General features: G+C 32.4%; 1 protein-coding gene across 6 annotated transcripts in view; it reads right to left on the reverse strand.

Annotated features, from left to right (window-relative positions):
• Window positions 1–25,934, reverse strand: part of LOC145241561 (mitogen-activated protein kinase kinase kinase 7-like) — a 621,914-nt gene that overhangs the window by 50,116 nt on the left and 545,864 nt on the right. For all 6 annotated transcript variants that reach the window (XM_080104629.1, XM_080104627.1, XM_080104631.1 and 3 more), the window contains 3 exons: window positions 25,530–25,576; window positions 21,265–21,324; window positions 8,819–8,874 (listed from right to left, as the gene is read on the reverse strand). In XM_080104629.1, the coding sequence (XP_079960755.1) occupies window positions 8,819–8,874; window positions 21,265–21,324; window positions 25,530–25,576 (163 nt within the window). The remainder of the gene's footprint in view (window positions 1–8,818; window positions 8,875–21,264; window positions 21,325–25,529; window positions 25,577–25,934) is intronic.

Here is a 25,934-nt window from a genome sequence, read left to right on the forward strand (position 1 = left end):
GATCTTTTAAAGAAATAAAAGGTAATGCGATTCCATCCTAATCATTTATTAATGTAAATGTATTGTTCTGTGTTATTAGTCTCGTTTAAGTTTCTTTGTTCAATTGTTCTTTGTTCAATATAGCTTTTAGTGCAACAAAATGTGTAAAATTTGTTTACCCCATTTTTTTGGCTCACGAGTGTATGCATATATATATATATATATATATATATATATATATATATAAAGCTGACATAATCTACCAAGTTAATAACCCACAAAGCTGTTGTAAATTCCTGTAAGACCCGAGTACTCTATAGCAAAGACCTGAAAAACTTGGAACATTTTCGCCACGCAAGATATCTTACGAATAAAGTGGCAAGATTTAATCGCCATGACCGAGCTTCTCCTTTGCTCAGAGATGGAAAGCAAAGAAGCCACAATAATACGACACCGTCTACGCTGATTGGGACACCTTGCCTGGATCCCTGACAACCCAAGAAAGTTCTTTTTTCAGAACTTGCCCTTGGAACCAGACTGTTTTCAAGATCAGCTGAAATCCATTCTTAACCAAAATTGACACAAATAATTGAGAAGTTAATGCAGCCAGCAAACATATGACCATTAAAATCTTCCAAAACAAAAGAAGAGAAAGAAAAGAAATAAAAAAAACTAAAAGAAAAACGTTGTACACGGATACGATCTGTTTCGTATTGTAAACAAAATAAGCGAAATGTGTACACGTATCTGAATTCTGTCAACGACGACGATATATGAAATATATATATATATATATATATATATGTGTGTGTGTGTGTACCAAATGTATTACGCACAGACATATATTAAACATATACACACACACATATATAATATATATTAAACATTATGCATATATATATATTAAACATATACACACATAATATATACATTAAACATATACACACATAATATATACATTAAACATATACACACATAATATATATATATATTAAACATATATACACATAATAAATATATATTAAACATATACACAAAATATATATATATAGTAAACATATACACACATAATATATATATATATTAAACATATACACATATAATATATATATTAAACATATACACATATAATATATATATTAAACATATACACACATAATATATATATTAAACATATACACACATAATATATATATTAGACATATACACACATAATATATATTAAACATATACACACATAATATATATATATTAAACATATACACACATAATATATATATTAAACATATACACACACATATATATATTAAACATATACACACACATATATATATATTAAACATATACACACATATATATATATTAAACATATACACACATATATATATATTAAACATATACACACATAATATATATAATATATATTAAACACATACACACATATATTAAACATATACACACATAATATATATAATATATATTAAACACATACACACATATATTAAACATATACACACATAATATATATAATATATATTAAACACATACACACATATATTAAACATATACACACATAATATATATATATATATATTAAACATATACACACATAATATATATATATTAAACATATACACACATAATATATATATATATATATTAAACATATACACACATAATATATATATATTAAACATATACACACATAATATATATATATATATTAAACATATACACACATAATATATATATATATATTAAACATATACACACATAATATATATATATATATTAAACATATACACACATAATATATATATATTAAACATATACACACACATTATATATATATTAAACATATACACACACATTATATATATATTAAACATATACACACACATATATACATATATACACACACATAATATATACATATATATTAAACATATACACACACATAATATATATATATAAAACATATACACACACATAATATATATATATATATTAAACATATACACACACATAATATATATATAATAAGCATATACACACACATATTTATATATTAAATATATACACACATAATATATATATAATAAACATATACACACATAATATATATATATTAAACATATACATACACATATATACATATATATATTTATTAAACATATACACACACATATATACATATATATATATATATTAAAAATATACACACATATATATATATTAAACATATACACACACATAATATATATATATTAAACATATACACACACATAATATATATATATTAAACATATACACACACATAATATATATATATTAAACATATACACACACATAATATATATATATATATATATATTAAACATATACACACATAATATATATATATATATTAAACATATACACACATAATATATATATTAAACATATACACACATAATATATATATATATATATTAAACATATACACACATAATATATATATATATATTTAACATATACACACATAATATATATATATATATATATATATATTAAACATATACACACACATAATATATATATTAAACATATACACGCACATAATATATATATATTAACCATATACACACACATAATATATATATATATTAACCATATACACACACATAATTACTTTACTTTATCATCGTGATGAGAGTAAAACTGTATGTAATCATTTTTATTCGTGACTTTCCGATGGACTTTAAAACTTAGATGATCACTGTTATTTATGATGTTGATGTCCAGAAAAGGTATGGAGTTGTTATTTTCTCTTTCATACGTATAGTTAATAGTGGGTTCAATCTTGTTTAATTTATCAGTGATATTCTCTATTTTGGAAGATATAGTGAGAAAAATTAAAATATCATCAATATATCTATAGTAGCAGGTGTCTTTGGGCAATTTATATTTCATGGGTCCGGTTTCGATGAATTCTAAAAATAGACATGCCAAAACCCCACTTAGAGGGTTACCCATGAGCAGTCCAAATTTTTGTTTGTAGCAGAGTCCATCGAATGTGAAATATGTCATGTCAATGCATATACTTATTATTTTAATTATATTATCTATCGGCAAAGGTAATTTAATTTTTATTTTATTTAAGTGTTTTGAAATAGGTATTCTAATAGGATTTTTTCTTAGGGCCCTGAGAATATGTAGTAAAGAATACATCGTGGAAGAATTTGAGTATATCGAACATACATTCATGAACTTGCAATACCCTCAACATTTTTGGGCAAATACAAAAAGAAAAGCACTAAAAATTTACCATAACCGAGACCATTCCTTAAATAGCCAGACACACAACAGACAATTAACATTACCAACTAATAAAAACAACGACACAATCTATAAGAACCTAAATAAGACAGGCATTCAAATAACAAAACTAAACTCTTTAACAATTAGGGATCTAATACCAACATTAACACCAAAGCCGGAATATATTCCATACCCTGCCTTGATTGTGGAAGAATATACGTAGGAGAAACTCAACGTAATTTAAATAAAAGAATATATGAACACAAAAGAGATGTAAAAAACAACAATACACTCAACGCCATATTTTGTCACATCATGGAAAACAACCACCATTTTGATTTTAACAAAGCAACTTTCCTTAAACACATACATAACAGATCCACACGACGTTTAATTGAGTCAGCTATAATCTCCCATTCCAGCAATATAATTAAGCAAAGGAAAGGTTTTTTCCACGTTGCTCCCTTTATGTCGAAAATAATTATTAAAGAAAACAACTTAGACACCGGTTAAACGCAAAAAAAAAAAAAAAGAAAAAAAAAAAATTCGTAATTTCACTTAATTTTATTTTTATTTTACTTATTTACTGTATTTTATCATTATCTATTTTTAGACTCCATTTTATCACCTCCTATTCTTATTTTTAGATACCATCTTTTAAGTTACTGCACTATTTTATCCCAATTCAATTATTTCTAATTTAAAAAAAAAAAAAAAAGATTCTTTCGTAATCTCGTGTCATTTTATTTATTTAATCTATCACCGCTATATTTCCAAACACAATTTTTAATCTCTACGATATTTTTTCTTTTAGACGTAATCCACTACACTAGTTTACTCTAATTAGTTCTTCTCTCATAAAATGTATATACATGTATATATGACATCTAATTTACATAAGGAAAACACGCTGCTCTCCCCCATCATTATATATAGCCCCAATCCTCCGACTCTCTCGTCAATGACCATCCCGCTTGAAGAAGCCCGCATAAATCGGGCGAAACGTTGAGTATCCAGGTCCTTCCACCTCCATTTTATTTCATATCGTCGGATTTAATCCAGCTCAACAATCATAATATATATATATATCAAACATTATACACATATATAATATATATGTCAAACATTATACACACATATATAATAAATTAAACATTAAACACACATATATAATATATATATAAACATATTATACACACACACACATAATATATATAAACACATTATACACACATATAATATATATATTAAACATATACACACATATATATTGCATATATATTAAACATTATACACACATATATACTATATATATATATATGTATTAAACATTATATCCACACACATACAGTATATATTAAACATATGTATTACACACATATATAAAATACTCTAATATATATTTATAAAATATATATATAATAATACATTACATAAAAGATATATTATATATACTGTATGTGTGTGTATATATTTTCACTTTTTCGAAAATCTTGGCATAATTGTGTACGTGGCTGTCATCCAAAAGACCATAAAGAGTGCAACGAAACTTTTGCTGCGATAATAAAAACAATTGATTTTGTGTAAGTTCCAATATAGCATGATTTATCACATTAAAAATCAATTGAGAGTCGAAAAAAAGAAATAAACGGTTTTTCTTTGTAGCCGCGTGAGTGGCGGCATGAGGTTGAATCAACTGACAGGAATCCATTTACTCTATTCACCGTCAATTTCCAAACAAAAGCCGAATAAATCTTGATGGATGCGCAATTTAAAAAAAAAAAAAATGGCGATTATAAGCAGGTTCAGAGAAAATTGTCCCTTGATTGATATTCGTCCGAGGGAAAAAACAGAAAAAGAAAATACCAACGATGCACCATTTAGATTTGAATATTTGACAACAAAAATGATACTTCAAGCATTCTCTCTATGGAACACATTATCTCGAGATTGCCTTCCTGCTGATTAAAACCTGGTTATCTTAAAATATGTCAGCAACCATTTGTTTTTTTTTAATGCATATGTATATGTGTGTTTTTCCATGTTTGTGTGTGTGTTGGGGTTTGTACAAATGGTTATCCTGACGCTTCGCACTTATTTATTTACATTGGAAGTGACGTCATACAAATCTTATAATACGGATGGCTACAATTGTAAAAATAATTTGTTTTATTTTTCTTTCATTTTGAGCTTCTTTTTCTCCCGTTTGTTTTTGTTTTCTACAATTAATAAACCAGTTTACAAGTAAATTCAATCTTGGAAACTACTCGTTTTCCGTAATTTTAAACGTTATTTTCATTTTCAGCGACCCCGAAAAACTTTAAGAGTAGTAATTTTAAAGGAATTTGAGGGTGGAGTAATTCTTCATATTTACCTTTTTTTTAAATTGAATTGTTAGGTGAAAGTACAGAATAGTTACAATACACTCTCCCTTCCCCATGTTAAATAATAGGTTTCTAAATAATAGCGTTAAAAAATAGCTCGGGTCGTAAAGTGCAGGACTGCAGGAGTACCTATAAAAGGTAACGCCGGATCGGAAAAAGAGCTCAAAATGAAAATAAAATAAATTCTCCGCTCAAAATAAGAAATGGGAGAAAAAAAAAAGTTAAATTCTCCGCTGTGTTAGTAATTAAAAACTAAAACAAATTCTCAAAATGAAAAGAAATGTTAGATTCTCCGCTCAAATACCAATATAACAAATGGGAGAGAAAAAAAAATTAAATTCGCTAAAACAAATTATTTTTTACTTGTAAACTGGTTTATTAATTGTAGAAAACAAAAACAAACGGGAGAAAAAAGGAGCTCAAAATGAAAGAAAAATAAAACAAATTATTTTTGCAATTGTAGCCATCCGTATTATAAGATTTGTGTGACGTCACTTCCAATGTAAATAAAGAAGTGCGGAGCGTCAGGATAACCGTACAAATTATCTTATTTTATTAATCTTGAATAATTTTTATTTTCATCTATATAATTATAAAACTCAGATCAGCTTGCTTGCCTGGGCGTTTAAACCGTCCATCCGGTTTCTGACTTCCGGTTTCCAAAAAATTGTGTGCTAATCTATTTCATGGTCGCCCCGTCTTAAGTCCGATATTAAAAGCCACTGCTGCTAATTAAAACATACACAAAGTCAACAATATTTTTGCTGTAACTTATTTTAATGCGTTTTCCTTACAAATAAATGTAATTCAACCCCATTGAGTTTAAAAAAAAAAAAAACTTAAATATAAATATACAATATATAACTATAATCATATTTATTGCTTTTAATAGTGCTTCTGTGGATTCTAATGATTTATTTCAGGCCTTAAAGAAATATTTCTCTTCAAGGATGGGAGAGGTAGAAACTTGGTTTTAGTAGTGCTTTTAGTAGAGACTCCTTAATTTTAATTTGTGCTTGGAGTAGTGCTCTAGAGGCTTCCTGAGTTTTATTTTTTTCACTCATCACTTAAAAAATGTTTTCTCAAGAGAATAAAAGACAATATAATCTCCAAATCACTTTATTTTGAACATTTTTCATCTTGCCCTTTAAGGGCCAACAGGTAGACTAGTATATTTTACGTACTACCAACATATTTTATGATTAAAATAAAATATGCATCAAGTGCGCTTGAAAGCCAAATCACAACGTAATATAAGGAAAATAAAATATTTTACTTGTTTGAAATTTATCACAAATATATTTCAGAGGTATACTCCATCTTCAGTGTGTTGTTTTGTTTCCTTTTTTTTTCCCTTTTCCATAATACAACCGCCAGATACAACACGCGGCTCCTTACAAACAGACTTCTTTCTCAAACTTTACAACATGGCAAGGAAGAAGAAAAAGAAACAAAACAACACACTGAAGATGGAGTATACCTCTGAAATATATTTGTGATAAATTTCAAACAAGTAAAATATTTGTTTATTTTCCTTACACAGGGTAACCCCCCCCAAAAAAAATAAATGGAGGCCATCTAGAACATATGCTGTAGAACGGAGAAAGAAACCCCAAAGACCCTAGTGTTTTGATTTGATTTTTTGAATATAATAAACTAGTTATGACCAAAGTTTCATCTCATTCGGACAAAACACTAAGAAACGAGGCCTAATTACAGTTGGGGCCCGTCTTTTTGGGGTCACCCTGAATTACGTTGTGATTTGGCTTTCAAGCGCACTTGATGCGTATTTTATTTTATTCAAATTAAAACAACGTTTCTATATTGAACTCTCATTCTTTGACGATATTTTATTATTTATTTGTTATGAATTGAAAACAGAATTTTCGGTTTAAACTACATTTGTTTTCATAAGCTTTTTTGTGTTAATCGCCCCTATTTATATTTCAGCAGTTATCTGAAAAACATGTCAGGGTTCCATTTCCCTTTAAAAAGTTTTCCCATCGCTGAAATATGCTGATGGGATCTCACACCATGTTTATGATTCGCATCATTATAATCGCCTGCAAAATTCTCGAAAGTGACAATTTACCTAACAATTTGTAACTAATCCGCCAAGAATGAGTCCAGAAATAGATTGTCCATGCCATTGTGCAGATAAAACTTAAATATGTGTTGTATATTACCCGTCCTTGCAAAGGTAAAATTATTTCATATACACGCTGTAAATTACCTACCCTAGGTAAGATACAATTATTTCATATGTGTATTACACATTGTGTAATACTAGTCCTAGGTAGGTAAAATATTCTTTTGCTCAAAATAGCAAATGATACATAGACATTAAAAATTCCTCTCTCCAAAGAATAAGAACTATATTCAAAATCAAATTCAGTTTTCTCATTGTTTATACGATCCCGAGCAACGCCGGGTAGCCCCGCTAGTTGTGCATATAAAACTAGCTACTGATGTCTTGTACATTTTAGTGTTGCGTAGTTAAACTGTAACATTTCTACTAAAAATTCGGTAAATTTTTACAATGCGGCCCAGCATATTATAAACACACTGACCTCTCCATATTAGGAACGGCTTTCACGGTTGGGGGGGTATTCTGAAAGCTGTTCTTAACATAATATAATACACTGAGACATGTCGTAAAAATTTACCAAAAATTCTACGTATTTAACTCCTTCTTTCTCTCCTTCCAATTACCTCCGTTTTCTTCCCCCTGGTCCCAACATCCACTCCTCACCTACTTATTTCTGCCCCCCCCCCCGCCGCCTCACTTATGCACATACAGGCAACTCTCTATTATATAGCTTACGAAAATAAAGAGTCGGCAAAAAGAAAGTAACTCCTTCATAAAAATAAAACCGTGCAAAATAAAAATCAACACGTTTTTGTTGAGCCTGCTTTTCAGTAGATTACAATAGGGTCGTCTTCAAGTTCAATGTAAACAAGTTTTTGTTGAGCCATCTCCTTAAATAACCAAATTCTACACAACGATCACTACACTTATCTTAGTGACTACCGTACACACATTAACCCTGATCCTTGAGTGGCCTTGAGCCTTGATAAGTGGTGAATCCTTTGTAAAAAAAAATAAATAAATAAAAGAAAGCATGCGAGAAAAAAAAAGAAATATTTCTACTTACTTTTTACGCCTGAGATAATCTAACTCTTGCTTGATTATCAAGTAGTGCCTCGCCAACTGAAATGGAAACAAAAACATTTTTATTTATCGAGCCTCTTCGGGGATCCCTTATTTTTCTCACGATAACCTCTGAAATATATTTCCGTTATTTTGTTAAAGTTTCAATTATGAGGTGCCTCCAATAAGTTTCCAGACTTTTCTCGTATGCGCACTTTTATCAATAGTACATACATGAAACTCTAGTTCCCTTTGAAGTAATCTCCTCCGGCTGTAATGCACTTGGACTGTTCTAACAACTTCTGGAAAATCCCATGAAAGTCCTCTTGCATGAGCATGTTAATGACTCTTGTCACAGCCTCTTTCATTTCCTCGATTGTCTCATAACAGCCTTTAAGGCTTTCCTTGGACTTAGGGAATAAGCAAAAATCACACGGAGCAAGGTCTGAACTATAGGGAGGGTGAGGAACTATCTTGATGCCCATCTTGGTCAAATAGTTTGTGACAAGGATGGAGTTGTGGACTGATGCATTCGCACAAATCTTCCACATCTTCAGTTCCTCGTGAATAATTGTGCGTACAGTTCCCACACTAACATCCAACCGTGCACTTATTGTCTCTATAGACAAACGACGGTCCTTATCCATGAAATTCTTTATTTGGCCAATATACTCTGGTGTTTTGACTTCCTTACTCCTCCCACACCTCTCATCATCCCTTACAGACTCCCTGCTTTCCTTGAATCTCTTATGCCACTCAAAAACTGATACTCGATTTATGCAAAATGGTCCAAAAGCAGTCTGAAGCATTCCATACGTTTCTGTGACGTTTTTTCCAAGTTAAAAATAGAATTTTATTGCATATCGTTTTTCTAAAGTGTCCTCACATCCAGATTGTATTTTTTAAATTCACCAGATTTGACAATCAGGCTTTAGTAGGGTGTATTCCAATTCCTGCTGTAGCTGTTCATTTGAACCTGAAATCATAAAATCTGGTCAGTCATCTCGTAAGATGTATAGCAATAACATATTGAATTTTTAAGAGTCTACGCCAATTTTAAATGCCTGTACAAAAAAAAAAAACAATCTGGAAACTTAAAGACACCTCGTAGCATTTTCATTGGTCCATCCTGCTTAAGGCAGAAATAGTCTTTTCGTGGGTCAGCCAGGCTTCAGGTTAAATTAACATGTTTCTAACATACTTTGGCCTCATTTTCTTTCTTTTTACTCTTTTTCAGCCCAAACAAGGCATATTAAAAAATAGTAGCAGTGTTGTGAGAGAGTTGAACAGCAAAATCTTTGTTCACATTACATTCACACTTCAGTAGTTTAGTACAGTCAGGGAAGGAAATAATGAGGGAATTCCTTATTTTTATCAGTAACATTATTTTAACACTTTATTTGAAAAAAAAAACGAAAATGTCAACACGTTTTTCTTTTTAGTAAAACATGTTTTTTTTTTCCGATTATATTTCACTCTTTGTGTATACCAATATTTTTTACTTAAAAGCTCAATGTATGTTAAATATGGCTACAGAGCATATATAAAAAAATAACAGTAAAGTTACATTTCAACATCCAAATATTTATTTTTCATGCAAAACAACTCCAGCATGTTAAGATTTCGGCACATTTTTTACAGAGTCGTTTCGCCATGCAGAAACAAACGGTTATTATTATGTCAGTAACAAATCTTTTTGTGTATATGTCTTTCAGAAAAATTAGAAATTCTTGGGTAAGAAAGAAAAAAAATACATGACAATATAATGCTAAAAAAAAACTTATGTCATTGTTCCGGCAGCCATTTTGGTTCATATTGTAAAGCCAGACAGGTATTATTCAATGTTTTTTTTTTATTATTATTATTCAACTTTCACCCCAAACAAGGCAAAGTGCCACTTTGAAGTAGGGGGCTACTATCGAGGACATTATGAAGGGAGATGAGCAGCAAGATGTTTGTTCACATTACATTCCAAAGTTTAGCAGTTCTGGGGAATAAATTATTTGAGCAGAAGGCTTTCTTACACCTAAGAATCTCTTTATAGGGGTGGGATTTTGCTGCTTGCCGGGTTTGACGGAAGTATTTACGTCGAAGGGGTACCAGTGCTTGTAATTTGTCAGAGCATTGACCATTAAAATACTTGTAGAACAGGCAGAGGGTTGCAACATTTCGTCGATGGGACAAAGGCTGAAGCCTAGATGACAGTACAGAACCTATCAGGTTGGCGACTCTCTTTTAAACCTTGTCCAGGAGTGAGAGACAAGTAGTAGATGCACCAGCCCAAATGTGACAACAATAATCCATACATGGGCGAATGGTGGCTTTAAAGAGGTACAGGACACTTTCAGGCGTAAGTAGTTTTCTAGCATGGTAGAGAGAGCCCACCTTCTTCGCAGCGACCTTAGGTATGCGCTCAATGTATTTGTTTTAATTCATGCTCCATGTGAATGTTAGGCTGAGGAGTTTAAATTAAAATGTTTTGAAAATGCTTTATTCTATAAAGACTTTATTATTATTTTTATTATTATTTTATTATTACTAATCATTTCTATTATTTTTTTACTATTTTTATTATTTTAATTATAATTATTATTTTTATTTATTTTTTTTTTTATTACATTTTCACCCCAAACAAGGCAAATTGCCACTTTGGTGTAGGGGGCTACTATCAGGGGCAACAACTACTGGGGTACTATGTAGGGATTTGGGCAGCAAGGTGTCGGTTCACGTTACACTTGAACTTCTGCACGTCAGTACTGTTGGGGAAGCAGGGACCTGGAATGGAAATCCAGAGTCTTGCGGTTCTGGGGAAGAAACTATTGGAGTAAAAAGATCTTTTACATCTAGGGATCTCTACAGTGTGGGGGTGGGATCTAGTAGCCTGTCGGGTTTGTCGAGGGTGCTCGCGTCGTGGGGGCACAAGTGATTGCAGTTCGTCAGAGCATTCACCACTAAAATACTTGTAGAAAAGGCAGAGGGATGCAACATTTCGTCGATGGGACAGAGGCTGAAGCTTAGATGCCAGTTCAGGGCCTATCAGGTTTGCGACTCTCTTTTGAACCTTGTCAAGGAGCGAGAGACTAGTAGCAGATGCACCAGCCCAGATGTGGCAGCAATACTCCATACATGGGCGAATGGTGGCCTTATAGAGGTACAGGATACTTTCGGGTGTTAGTAGTTTTCTAGCACGGTAGAGAGAGCCTACCTTTCTTGCAGCGGCCCTGGCAATGCCTTCAATGTAATTGTTCCAACTCATGTTTCCTGTGAACGTTAGGCCAAGGAGTTTGAAAGATGGACTCTCAGATAAAGAGTCGTTGGCCATTGCTATGGGTGGTAGAGAGGGTTTCTTGTAATTATTGAATGAAACTAGTTTAGTCTTGGCAGCATTGAACGCGACCAACCACTTTTGTCCCCATTCCACTACAGATTGGAGGTCTTCCTCTAGTGTTTCTGCCATTTCTTTAGAAATGTGTTCATTCGTCTTCCTGTCGTGTCTGCCATAGAGTGTAGTGTCATCAGCATATATACCCATCTCAGAGGCAATGTTGTCGGGGAGGTCATTTATGAATATCAGGAACAATAGAGGTCCAAGGATAGAACCCTGGGGCACTCCCGCATTTATATCATATTGTTTAGATGTGCGACCGTCGAGGACTACCTGGATTTTTCTCTTATCTAAGAAGGATTTAATTATGTTAAGTATTCTACCAGTGATACCGTATGATCTGATTTTACTGAGGAGACCCTCATGCCATACCCTGTCAAAAGCCTTAGATATATCTAGAGCTACCGCTCTGCCTTCCCCCGCTTTGTCCAGTGAATGGTATATACGTTCAGAGATCACAGTGAGGATGTCTGCTATGGAACGGGCTTGTCTAAATCCATATTGTTTGTCAGTCAGTAGTTTAGCATCTGTAAGATGATGGATTCTTATTATAATTATTTTATTACTATTATTTTTAGTATTTTTATTATTTTATTATTATTTTCATTATTTTAGTTATTATTATTATTATTATTATTATTTTAATTATTATTATTTTAATTATTATTATTAGTATTTTCATTATTATTTTAATTATTATTATTTTAATTATTATTATTATTATTATTTTAATTATTATTATCATTTTAATTATCATTATCATTATTATTATTATTATTTTAATTATTATTTTAATTATTATTATTTTAATTATTATTTTAATTATTATTATTATTACTATCAATTTATTTATCTAATATTTATTTTCTCTAATTTGTTAACTAGAGTTGTATATAAAAATTATCTACATCGGTTGTAAATACGAACATATATGTATTGAAATGTAGTTTGCTTGAAGCATTATAGGAGTTCTGTATTTAGGGAAGGCATCAATCTTTTTGAAGTCTATCAAGGCTTGAAAGGATGCCGAGCAGTGGTTGTTTTAGTTGGTTGTTTTTGTTTTACGGCATATCAACCCTTTTCAGGTTATTCAATGCTGAATCCAGTGATTTTGAAGAAAACTTTTTTTAATAGAATATCTGTTTTTTTTTTTAAGTCGGTTTCTATTTAACTCGTAGTTGGGACTCTAACAGGTACTACCACTCAGAGTGGACCTGGGAGCAATAGCAATTAAAGAGTTGCTCTACACTCTCCAAAGCCCGCAAGCTGGGACCTCTTCATCGGATATAGTTTAAGGTTATATCCGGGACCCCAAATGTGGCAACTGTACTCCATTTTAGGGTGTATCTAAATCTTATACAGATAGTGAGATACCAACTGGAGCGACAGAGTGATCCAACCAGTTTACATTTTTGCAAGTACTTTAATAGAACTTGTGCCTCCTCAATGTACAACAAAATTCCACCCCTTCACTGTTGAGGTTCCTAGATGCTGGGAAGCCTTCTACTCTAATGTTGTTTTTTTCTTTTGGACTTTAGACTTTGGAATTTTCTTGCTTTCCTGCTTCCCTGACTGTACTAATCTGAAGAAGTTTAAATGCAATGTTAACATATCTTGCTGCTCAACTCCCCACAGTCGTTTGTTAGACACAATCCCAAATAATAGCCTCTGACATTTCCAGTGACAATACACCTTGTTTCGGGTGAAAAACAGTCAAAAAGGAGATATACTAGTTTGTAAAACGATTTCTAAAGCTGTCCAACACATGCCAGCATAACTTGAACTGATGGTAAAATATTTACAACTGATGTGTAGACAGACACACAAAAATCATTTGTTTCATATATATATACCAGCGGGGGGAGGCGCCTGGTGTTACCTGATTGTAAAAAAAAAAGAAAAAATTGTGACAATGAGGGCTGGTGGAGGATGGAGCGACGTTACCCGGGCGTTATTAAAAAAAAAAAAAAAAAAATAGGACTTGCATAGTATCAGCCAGAAATGCAACCAAAAACAAAATTTTGTAAGCAAAAAAAAAAAAAAAAAAAAAAATTTGATGTGTGCTGGGCATGAACTCGCATAACTTAGGTTAGAAAGCGAATGTGTTATCGATGGGACCACAAGAACACAATTGTTATAGCGTCACAAATTTAGCCTTTTTAAAATGGAAGAACATAACGACAGTTCATGCATGCACGATTTGCAAACCACGTCGAAAGCTAGATTTTTATCTGACCCCCTCCCCTCCCTTCAAACAAAACGACATTTGTACACAAAATAATTGATGATTTTTTTCCAATTTTTCTATATATCTCATCAGAGAGATGCCGTGTTTGTGTCTGTTCAATGTGGATGACAAAAGGTTTTAGCGGACATACGAACACACATACAGACGTTTGCATAATCTCGACTGGTACATATCTTGAAAACGCAGCTGTTAAACCAGATATAGTGATTTGGGACAGAGCAAACAAAAAAGCGACCATAATAGAGGTCAGTATAACCAATGATACAGGGCTTAACAGAGCTGAGAGGAAAAAGATAACAAAGTATCAAGGACATAGCAAGCATACCCGGTGAACCAAGTGCAAGTGAAATACAAACGATTGCACTGAAAGGGACGGCTAGAATCTTGAAAAGATCTCTTGGTTGGACTCACTAAAATAGGGGTAAATGTCAGACATCTGGTTGGATGTCCCACCCCCTAGAAGAAAAAGTTTAAGAAAAATGAAAAAAAAGGAGACAAACGTTTGCTCTTTATATAATAGATAATCATAAAACTGTGGATCGTCCGACTGCCCTTGCTTTCATCTTGTCTATCAAAAACATTGTTCTCATTGAAACCAGCTTATCTATACTATCAATAAAATCATTAATTTTTATTTATTTATGTGTGTCTGCCTATATACCAATAAAACTTTCGAACCGATGAATTGAAAAATTCTTTTTTTTACCTGAAAGGTGTGAGTCCTTATGGTTTGTAACGAACAATGCCGAGTCAAACAAAAAGCCTGAAATAACGGTTTTTGGGCTGTTTTTTTTTTGTCGAAAAAGTTACCTGCCCATGTCAACGGAATTTAGCACTGTCTGTATACAGTTGCGGTAACATCTTTCAGTATATAAACAGGACTTGTGGCGCAATGGATAACGCGTCTGACTCCTGGCAAGGTCATAATATTTTTAACCATCATTTTATCCAACGTTTATTCATTATCTTTACCCTTAGTTAGGGAATTTTTGTTTTTTCAGTGACTTTGTTTTGAAAATTTCAAAGTCCAAACAAGAGGGGACGTAGGTATAGGTAGATGAGAATCCTATAGACCAAGGCATCTCAGCGTGTATTCAATTGAAAATTTCTAAGTCTAAACAAGAGGGGACGTAGGTATAGGTAGATGAGAATCCTATAGATCAAGGCATCTCAGCGTGTATTCAATTTAAAATTTCTAAGTTCAAACAAGAGGGGATGTAGGTATAGGTAGATGAGAATCCTATAGACCAAGGCATCTCAGCGTGTATTCAATTGAAAATTTCTAAGTCCAAACAAGAGGGGACGTATGTATAGGTAGATGAGAATCCTATAGACGAAGGCAAGTCAAAATTCCGAGTTCACAGGGTAAGCGTTGATGGTAAGATGATGTTTAGTGTACTCAATTTTGTGTCTGATTTGACGTTGTGTATGCCGACGCAGTGCAGCCGCTAGTATTTAAGAAAATTCCATAGTTCAACCATAGTGAGTACAAATAGACTTCAATCAAGAAACTGTTTTGTTACGTTTTAGTTTCGATTCTAGCTGACGGTTAGGGTTAGCTGATGGCACTCAAATCATATTTTTACTTTTTTCACTTTTGAAATCATGACTGCATATTCGGTACAATATAATAAGAAATAATTGACTTCATAATAATGAATACGAAATTTGTGCAAAATTAAAATATCGTATTTAAGTGTATTTCACCACCAGGCAACGCCGGGCGACCCTGCTAGTATAAAATTAAAGGTCATAAATGATTTAAAAAAATTAGCTTAATCACGTGAGGTTTCTCAGCAAAGAGAATTCATAAAAGACGTTTATAGAAATGTTTAATTGTATTTACTGGAATATTTCAAAAACTGCAAGATAAAAGGCCAAAGTCATGACTAATAAACGTTTATGAATTGAATTAGTGTTTCAAAAAATAATCTTTGTTAATTGTCAAGAATTGTTAAGTATTTGTTCAAATCTATTTCTATTGAAAAGGTCAAATCTTTTTTTGAAATGGAAATGTATTGCAGAACACGCCTGATGATGATAATTATAAGACAAATGCAAGGTTGACAGACGGAACCTCTAATAAAGATGTATGGACGTATCTAATCTTATATATACACGTGTTGTGTAATGTTTTATTTGACTGTGTGCTATCTAAAGGCTTATTTAACGGACTATTGTCTTTAGATCCCTTAATGTCTGTGTCTGTCAACATAGAATACACACACACATAACATATCTGTCTGCTGGTGGCTGCTTCCGTCTTTTGGCCACCGCCTGGGGGATTCACCTACATCTTGGGGAGTTGGGTTCTGCTGTAACAAGCACACATGCAAGACAATGTTCTTTTTTTTATATATATATTAGTTTATTTCACTCCTAGACATCTCATCTTTAACCTATTCTGATCCACATCTGGCATCAATTAAAATGAATGGCTCTCGTCTTCAGGAGGCCTCAAGTTTTGACAAGCTTCTGGGCTTGACCTTTACTCCTAATCTTAAATGGAACACGCACATCAAATCTGTTGCCAAAGCCGCTGAAAAAATGGTGGGATCTTTCTATTGATCCAGTAGATATCTCACTGCTGATGCTATTCTCTATCTATATAAGAGCCAGGTACGTCCAAGGATGGAATATTGTTGCCACATCTGGGCATGAGCTGCTAGAAAGGACTTGTCCTGCCTTGATAGAGTTCAAAATAGACTTCATAGCCTCGTAGGAGATGTCCTTTTCTCTTCCCTGCAACCTCTATCTCACAGAAGAGATGTTGCAAGTTTGTCTCTGATGTATCGTTATTTTCACGGAAAATGTTTGTCCCCCCCTCGCCAAACTTTCACAAGAAACACTCGTCTAGCTGTAAACACTATCAATAATTCCCCCCACTCTTTATCTGTGCCTAAACCTAAATGTAGATTCCATGAACAAAGCTTCTTTCTTAGAACTGCACGCCTGTGGAATTGTCTTCCGTTTTCCTGCTTTCCGGCTGACTACAATATGGTTGTCTTCAAGTCTAACGTAAATAAGTTCTTGATGAGCCGTTCCATATAAGTTATCAAATTTACCAAATTTTCATTACTAATGATTACTATATTGTCCAATTTCTACTGTACACTCTTTAACCCTTATCCTTGAGTGGCCTCTTGGCCTTGATAATGTGGTGATGCCTATGTAAAAAAAACAAAAAAAAAAACAGAACACCTGACATGTCAAGTCCGGCCATCGCTCGCATCTTCCGGTGCAACTTACCGGTCACACAGTTTGATACATGTCACACCATGACCCTTTCTGGATCTGCATCCTCAGCTTATCATTTTGTGTCAGAATGTGTTCAATAAGTAATTGATAATCAATCATCTAAATAATCCGATGAAAGAAGGAACAGGCGACTTTGATCAATAGGTTCTTTGATATGACAGAGGCACGTTTGAAATAAATGTTCCTGTTTAAAGCACAATTTCACAAGAATACTTGACTTTTTCTTTTTAAACTTAAATTCAAGCCATTACAATCAGCATATAAAATTGACAATACATTCTTTCAAAATGAATGTTTCTGTTTAGAGCATAATTGAAGCAGGATACCCGACTTTCCTATTTTAAACTTTAATGCAAACCATTCTATATAAAAATTTTATAAAATCAACAGTAGGTTCTCAACAGTGCAATGTAGACTACAATATATTGTGAACTTAATTACTGCAAGAGACATGTGAAACTTCTTCAAGGTGCATCACTATGGGTTCCCAATTAGAACAGGAAATCAATCAATTTGATTGGAAAATGGGTGATTTCATCGATTTTGATGACAAAAATATGGGAGTTTGAAACATTTGTTAATCATCATAAAATCCCAGGCAACGTCGGGTTACTTTGCTAGTATGTGTGTGCGTGTGTGTGTATAAGATAAAGCTGAATGTTTGTGTGCATGTGTGTGTCTGGTCACGAATAGGCTCCTATATGGTTGACTATTTTAAAAAACTGATTAAATATAATGATAGAAGATGTATCGAGACACAGGAATGGGTATGTTTGATCTGGCAGAACGGTGGTTCATTAAATTTGTGGGGTCTGCGTTTGCGCCTGGTCCACAACGTATGGAAATAAAAAATTTTAAAATTAAAACAAAAAAAGAAAACGTTGACAAATGTTTTTGATATAGATGTACATGAGAATACTTTGATAAGTATGTTTCAACTTAAATAGGGATGGTATAATAAAATTGTGGGGTCTGCGTTCGTGCCTGGCCTCCATAGAACAGAAATAGGCACAAACTTTAATAAAGACTTTTCATATCTATCTGCGTAAGTATACTTTGATAATTATGTTTCAGTTTGAAGAAATATGGTATAATAAAATTATGGGGTGTTCGTTTGCGCCTGACCTCCATAGCATGGAAATATGTCACAAAGTTTAACAAGGTCTTTTAATATAGATCCACAGAATATTGTGATAAGTGTTTCAGTGTGAACAGGTATGGTATAATAAATTATGGGGTTTATCTATTTTATTTTTACTTTCATCATATTTTGCTTTGGTTTTGATACCACCAAATTCAACCCAAATTTACAACCCTTCCTTTTCATAACCTATCATACTTTCATAAATCAGAGTCCATTTTCTGTAGGCTGTTTTTGAACCCATATATATATATTATATATATGTTTTTTTGTTATCAAGTAAGATCTTTGACTTACTTGTTGTTTCATCAAATACTTTTGTATGCAAAATCCGATCCCGCATTTTGCTAATTCCTACCCTCTGATGAGAAGGAAAGTATTTCTTCGAAACTCTGCGGATTAAGGATTATCCACTTATCAAGTGTCTCCTTTTCAGATTAAATCTATTTTTAACTCATTTCAAAGTGTTTTTTAAAATATTTTCCTAACTGTTTGCTCGTATATATATATATATATATATTTATTTATTTAAACATCATAATCACGTTGACATACCGGTTGTCGTTAGATTACTGAAGTTAAGCAATGTTCAGCCTGGCTAGTTATTGGTAACTTCTATGTCTGGCAGTGTTCTTAGATAGGTTTTGTACAGAAATTAATCCAATAAATATCAAAAACCAAAAAAAAAAAAAACCTGATCCTAAAAACAGTCTTACTTTCTTTTAGATAAAAAAGAATTTTTACAAGATAATATTTTACACTAGCGGGGGTACCCGGCGTTGCCCGAGTGTTTGTTTCCGGGACGAGGGGGGGGGGAGTTTTAAAAAATGTTATGGTAGGTAAGTAGGAAGGATCAAACCCGGAGTCATGAGTAAAAGTAGGAAAATAAAGTGTGAAAAAAAACAAAAAAAAAACATCTGCAACGTTAACAGTTCGGCCACCAAGAAAAGTCCATTCCAGTTGTTTAGGAAAAAAAAAAAAAAAAAAACGACTACGGTAGGTCGGCACGAACGTGAAAATATAATGTGAATTGTCCAGCACGCTAACCACTACGCCACAGAGCACTGCAGCTTAGTTTAGTGATTTTAAATAACTTCACATGAAAGAACTACGAAGCCAAACCGGTGTTCTCTTCTCAACTGTTCCTTGTGAACGATCCCCAAACGGTGTTAAGTGGTGGCAGGGGGAGGAGGAATTTATTAGAGAGAAAATATTTTACCACTTCCATTGATCTTAACCGATTTTGGCCGTGACTTCCCAGCAGAAAAAGTATAGAAATCTAAGATTATCGAGGAATTTGAGAAATAATAAGCCTATAACACACCTCAGATATTGTTCTGCCGTTTTTGCATATTATATTTGCATGAAATATCTTGCTTTTTAATCCTATTAATGTCAAAATCAAACGGGAAAAAATGAGTTCATTTTATTTATATAGAGATTACACTGGCAAGGGAGATAATAAAATCTTAACAAATCATTTCTACTTAAAAAAACAAAAAAACAAAGAAAGACAGAATTATTGACATCTGGATATACAGCTCATTGGCAGAACATTCAACTACAGATCGAATGATCTCCTGTTCAAGCTCGGGTGTACCTCATCATTTTATTTTATTTTTTTCTTATTAATCAGTTTAATTTATGATAAAAGAAGCCCCATTTAAAATCGCTGCAAATCATTTCTTCATTTGCATATTTTAAAACTACACATTAATCAAAAGCCACTTTTCCAGGGCATTTATCATCAAGCCTAAATATCAGCTGACGTGATATTGTAAATCCATAAAGACGGAATTTAATGAATGACATCATCAATATTTTTTTTTTTTACAAATTAGTCAACTGTGCAAATTATTCCTTGCAATATATACAGGATTCATTCTATAATAATACATACACAATTTGTATAAATTAAAATATGCTTAAGCGTATTGAATGCCGGGTGTATAGTATGAGGGGAAGTAAGGCAGGGGGTGGTGGAATAAGAGAGAGTGGAGGAAGGAGAGCAAGAAAAAAAGACAAAAAATAAGGAAAGAGAGAGGAATAAGAGAAAGAGAGAGGGAAATAAGCGAGATGGGGGGGAAATAAGCGAGATGGGGGAAATAAGCGAGATGGGGGAAATAAACAAGATGGGAAATAATGGAGATGGGAAAATAAGTGAGATTGGGGAGAGAAGAATAAGAGAAGAGGGGGGGAAGGAATAAGAGAGTGGAAGAGGGAGAATAAGAAAGAAAGAGGGGGAATAAGGAATAGAGAGAGATGGGAATAAGGAAGAAAGGGTATAAAAAAGTAAAAAGGAAGAATAGGAAAGAGAGAGTGGGGATAACAAAAAGAAAAGGAGTAACAGTTAAAAGCGGTAAAAAAATTTGAAGAAAATAATTTAATCTGAAAAATGGATGAAAAAGGGAAACTTACTTCTGTGTGTTTCCTATAAATCTCCATGGATTCTTGGTTGGTTGGACAAGGATGCAGAGGCTGCAAAACAATTTTTTTTAAAATATAAGTAATGATAAGTAATATTTAGGAATAAAAAATTTGCAGTTGACGTTTCCATGCATAATCTATCTGCAATGCAACAATTCCAATATTTTTCCCTAATTTCGGTACAATGACCGATTCCAATTTATATTCTTTCACAATCCCAAACTAGTTAATTGTATGATCAATGTTCTATTATTACTTTTCATATTACCCTATGAAAATTAATATATTTTCCGAAAACATAAAAACACACTTAAAGTGATATATAGGGTTCAATTTAACTGGTATTCTGAATTCAATAAATATTTAGAATTTTTTCATTCACACTAGCAATGGAAAATTAAGTTTTTAAAAAAAAAATATACATATATATATAAACCGTTAAAAGAATCATTTTTGGCATTACAAAATAGGTATACATTTTTCCAATTCTAATATTTGATTCTAATATACCAAAAAGTCTTGATTTTTATGAGTTCTGATTTGGATTAGTTCCAACAATGACACGCCTCACAATTTTTTAATAGTTCTACCACGCCTCACAATTTTTTAATACTACTACCACGCCTCACAATTTTTTAATACTACTACCACATCTCACAATTTTTTAATAGTTCTACCACGCCTCACAATTTCTGAATACTACTAGCACATCTATTAATTTTTGAATAGTTCTACCATGCCTCACTATTTTTGAATAGTTCTACCACGCCTCACAATTTTTTAATACTACTACCACGCCTCACAATTTTTTAATACTACTACCACATCTCACAATTTTTTAATAGTTCTACCACGCCTCACAATTTTTTAATACTACTACCACGCCTCACAATTTTTTAATACTACTACCACATCTCACAATTTTTTAATAGTTCTACCACGCCTCACAATTTTTTAATACTACTACCACGCCTCACAATTTTTTAATACTACTACCACATCTCACAATTTTTTAATAGTTCTACCACGCCTCACAATTTTTTAATACTACTACCACGCCTCACACTACCACATCTCACAATTTTTTAATAGTTCTACCACGCCTCACAATTTCTGAATACTACTAGCACATCTATTAATTTTTGAATAGTTCTACCATGCCTCACTATTTTTGAATAGTTCTACCACGCCTCACAATTTTTTAATACTACTACCACGCCTCACAATTTTTTAATACTACTACCACATCTCACAATTTTTTAATAGTTCTACCACGCCTCACAATTTTTTAATACTACTACCACGCCTCACAATTTTTTAATACTACTACCACATCTCACAATTTTTTAATAGTTCTACCACGCCTCACAATTTCTGAATACTACTAGCACATCTATTAATTTTTGAATAGTTCTACCATGCCTCACTATTTTTGAATAGTTCTACCACGCCTCACAATTTTTTAATACTACTACCACGCCTCACAATTTTTTAATACTACTACCACATCTCACAATTTTTTAATAGTTCTACCACGCCTCACAATTTTTTAATACTACTACCACGCCTCACAATTTTTTAATACTACTACCACATCTCACAATTTTTTAATAGTTCTACCACGCCTCACAATTTCTGAATACTACTAGCACATCTATTAATTTTTGAATAGTTCTACCATGCCTCACTATTTTTGAATAGTTCTACCACGCCTCACAATTTTTTAATACTACTACCACGCCTCACAATTTTTTAATACTACTACCACATCTCACAATTTTTTAATAGTTCTACCACGCCTCACAATTTTTTAATACTACTACCACGCCTCACAATTTTTTAATACTACTACCACGCCTCACAATTTTTTAATACTACTACCACATCTAACAATTTTTGAATAGTTCTACCACGCCTCACAATTTCTGAATACTACTAGCACATCTATTAATTTTTGAATAGTTCTACCATGCCTCACTATTTTTGAATAGTTCTACCACGCCTCACAATTTTTTAATACTACTACCACGCCTCACAATTTTTTAATACTACTACCACATCTCACAATTTTTTAATAGTTCTACCACGCCTCACAATTTTTTAATACTACTACCACGACTCACAATTTTTTAATACTACTACCACATCTCACAATTTTTTAATACTACTACCACGCCTCACAATTTTTTAATACTACTACCACATCTCACAATTTTTTAATAGTTCTACCACGCCTCACAATTTCTGAATACTACTAGCACATCTATTAATTTTTGAATAGTTCTACCATGCCTCACTATTTTTGAATAGTTCTACCACGCCTCACAATTTTTTAATACTACTACCACGCCTCACAATTTTTTAATACTACTACCACATCTCACAATTTTTTAATAGTTCTACCACGCCTCACAATTTTTTAATACTACTACCACATCTCACAATTTTTTAATAGTTCTACCACGCCTCACAATTTTTTAATACTACTACCACGCCTCACAATTTTTTAATACTACTACCACATCTCACAATTTTTTAATAGTTCTACCACGCCTCACAATTTCTGAATACTACTACCACGCCTCACAATTTTTTAATACTACTACCACATCTCACAATTTTTTAATAGTTCTACCACGCCTCACAATTTCTGAATACTACTAGCACATCTATTAATTTTTGAATAGTTCTACCACGCCTCACTATTTTTGAATAGTTCTACCACGCCTCACTATTTTTGAATAGTTCTACCACGCCTCACTATTTTTGAATAGTTCTACCACGCCTCACTATTTTTGAATAGTTCTACCACGTCTCACTATTTTTGAATAGTTCTACCACGCCTCACAATTTTTGAATAATACTCTTATCACATCTCACAATTTCTTAATCGTATTACCATGCCTCAAACTTTTAGAATTGTACTACCACACTTCACAATCTTAGAACAGATTCTTAAGATAAAAATCAACAAAATCAAGCTGGAGGTGTAAAAATGTAATAACCAGTATGAACACCTTTTGTTGTATTACTCCAGTGTCAGGCATTTCACCTTCCACTTGAGCTTGAAATTTATGGGGAATACAAATTTATGGGGAATACAAATTTATAGGGAATACAAATTTATGGGGAATACAGTATTTTCTGGTAAAAGGAAGATGATACATAGAACATAGTATGATAGTCACCCATCTTGTACTGGCCAGACTCAATATTGCTTAACTTCATTGATCTAATGGAAACTAAAGTGCCAATGTAATTTTGTCGAATATAATAAATCCAAAATCCAGAATTAACTTTGCCTTTTGGCTAAGATCAAAAGCATAATTCAATTTAAGAGAACAGCATGAAAAAAAGTTTGGGAACATTGGACTTGAAAACTGTTTTAGTTAGCTGGGAAGCAACACCATGGTATTATATAGTACACAGATGAGTTGTATTAAGAAATTCTGTTTAGCTTCAGATACATAGGAAGAAAGGAAGAAAAATTATTTACAGCGTTTTCTGACACGATACTAGTTATAGTAACAAAAACGTGCTTACTGTATGATCATAAATAAAATAAAAATAAAAATCCAGAAAATTACAAAGATATAACACTGGCTACGATATACTAATATTAATCGAACAAAATTGTTAAAACGGAAAAAAATATAACGTGATCGGAGAGAAACAAAGTCGGCGTCGAAGGGAATGAACGTGTCAAGTGAAGGCGAGAAATGGCTGACTGTGGCTGGCATGCAGTCGAAGGAAGGAGAAACGCATTCCAGGCTAAAATGGACATGTGACAGCAAGAGACTTTTTTTAATTGGTACCGAAATAACGGGAATAAAAACATTTCGTAAAAGAAAAAAAAAAATACTGACCCAGATTTTTATTTATTTCTCTTACTGTTTTGTTTGCCTACTTATGAGGCGACATTACGTTACAGTATACCCGCATGAATTAAACAGTTCTGCTGTATAGATTCTAAAGTTCCACAAAAAATCCCGTGTTAAAAAAAAATGCACCAGAAGAAGGTCAGAGGTCACATTGACAGAAACATTGTAAGAATAAAATTCCAGATTCAAATAATATTTTAAATCACAATAATCTAACTTATCGATCCTCATGTTGGTACAAGTCCGAACCCCCATCTGGTGTCGAAGTGGAGATCAATAAAATAAGTTTGAGAGCAGAAACTGCTCTTTTCAGTTAAATTTTGCATTTGCTGCGAGTAGGTACACCTAGTGTCGATTTAATAAGAGTTAACAAACCTGGTGCTTGTGCTCCAACTGCATATATGACGGGTTAACTCGATCCACTAAAAAAAAAAAAAAAAAACGATGAAAAATAAACATTTTAGAAATTATTGAACACACACAAATATTCATAAACAATAGCAGAATAAGACACCACATAAAATAACCTCTATTATATAAAAGGAACTTTTTCTCTGTGTACGAGTTCGTTCCCTATGGACTCAAAAACGGCTGGGCTGATTTTTATAAAATTGTACAGGAAGGTACTTTATCTGCCTGGCAGTGTTCTTAGATAAATTTTGTATTAAAATGTTGTTATAAGTATCGATAATATAAGTAATCACATGAAAGAAGGAACAGTTATTTTCACCAAAGTTAACACCTTACACAGCCTAACATAAAAAGCGCATTTGATAAATT

The sequence above is a fragment of the Euprymna scolopes genome, chromosome 20 (assembly GCF_053919585.1).
Source record: "Euprymna scolopes isolate OS-2025 chromosome 20, ASM5391958v1, whole genome shotgun sequence".
Lineage (NCBI taxonomy): Eukaryota > Metazoa > Mollusca > Cephalopoda > Sepiida > Sepiolidae > Euprymna > Euprymna scolopes.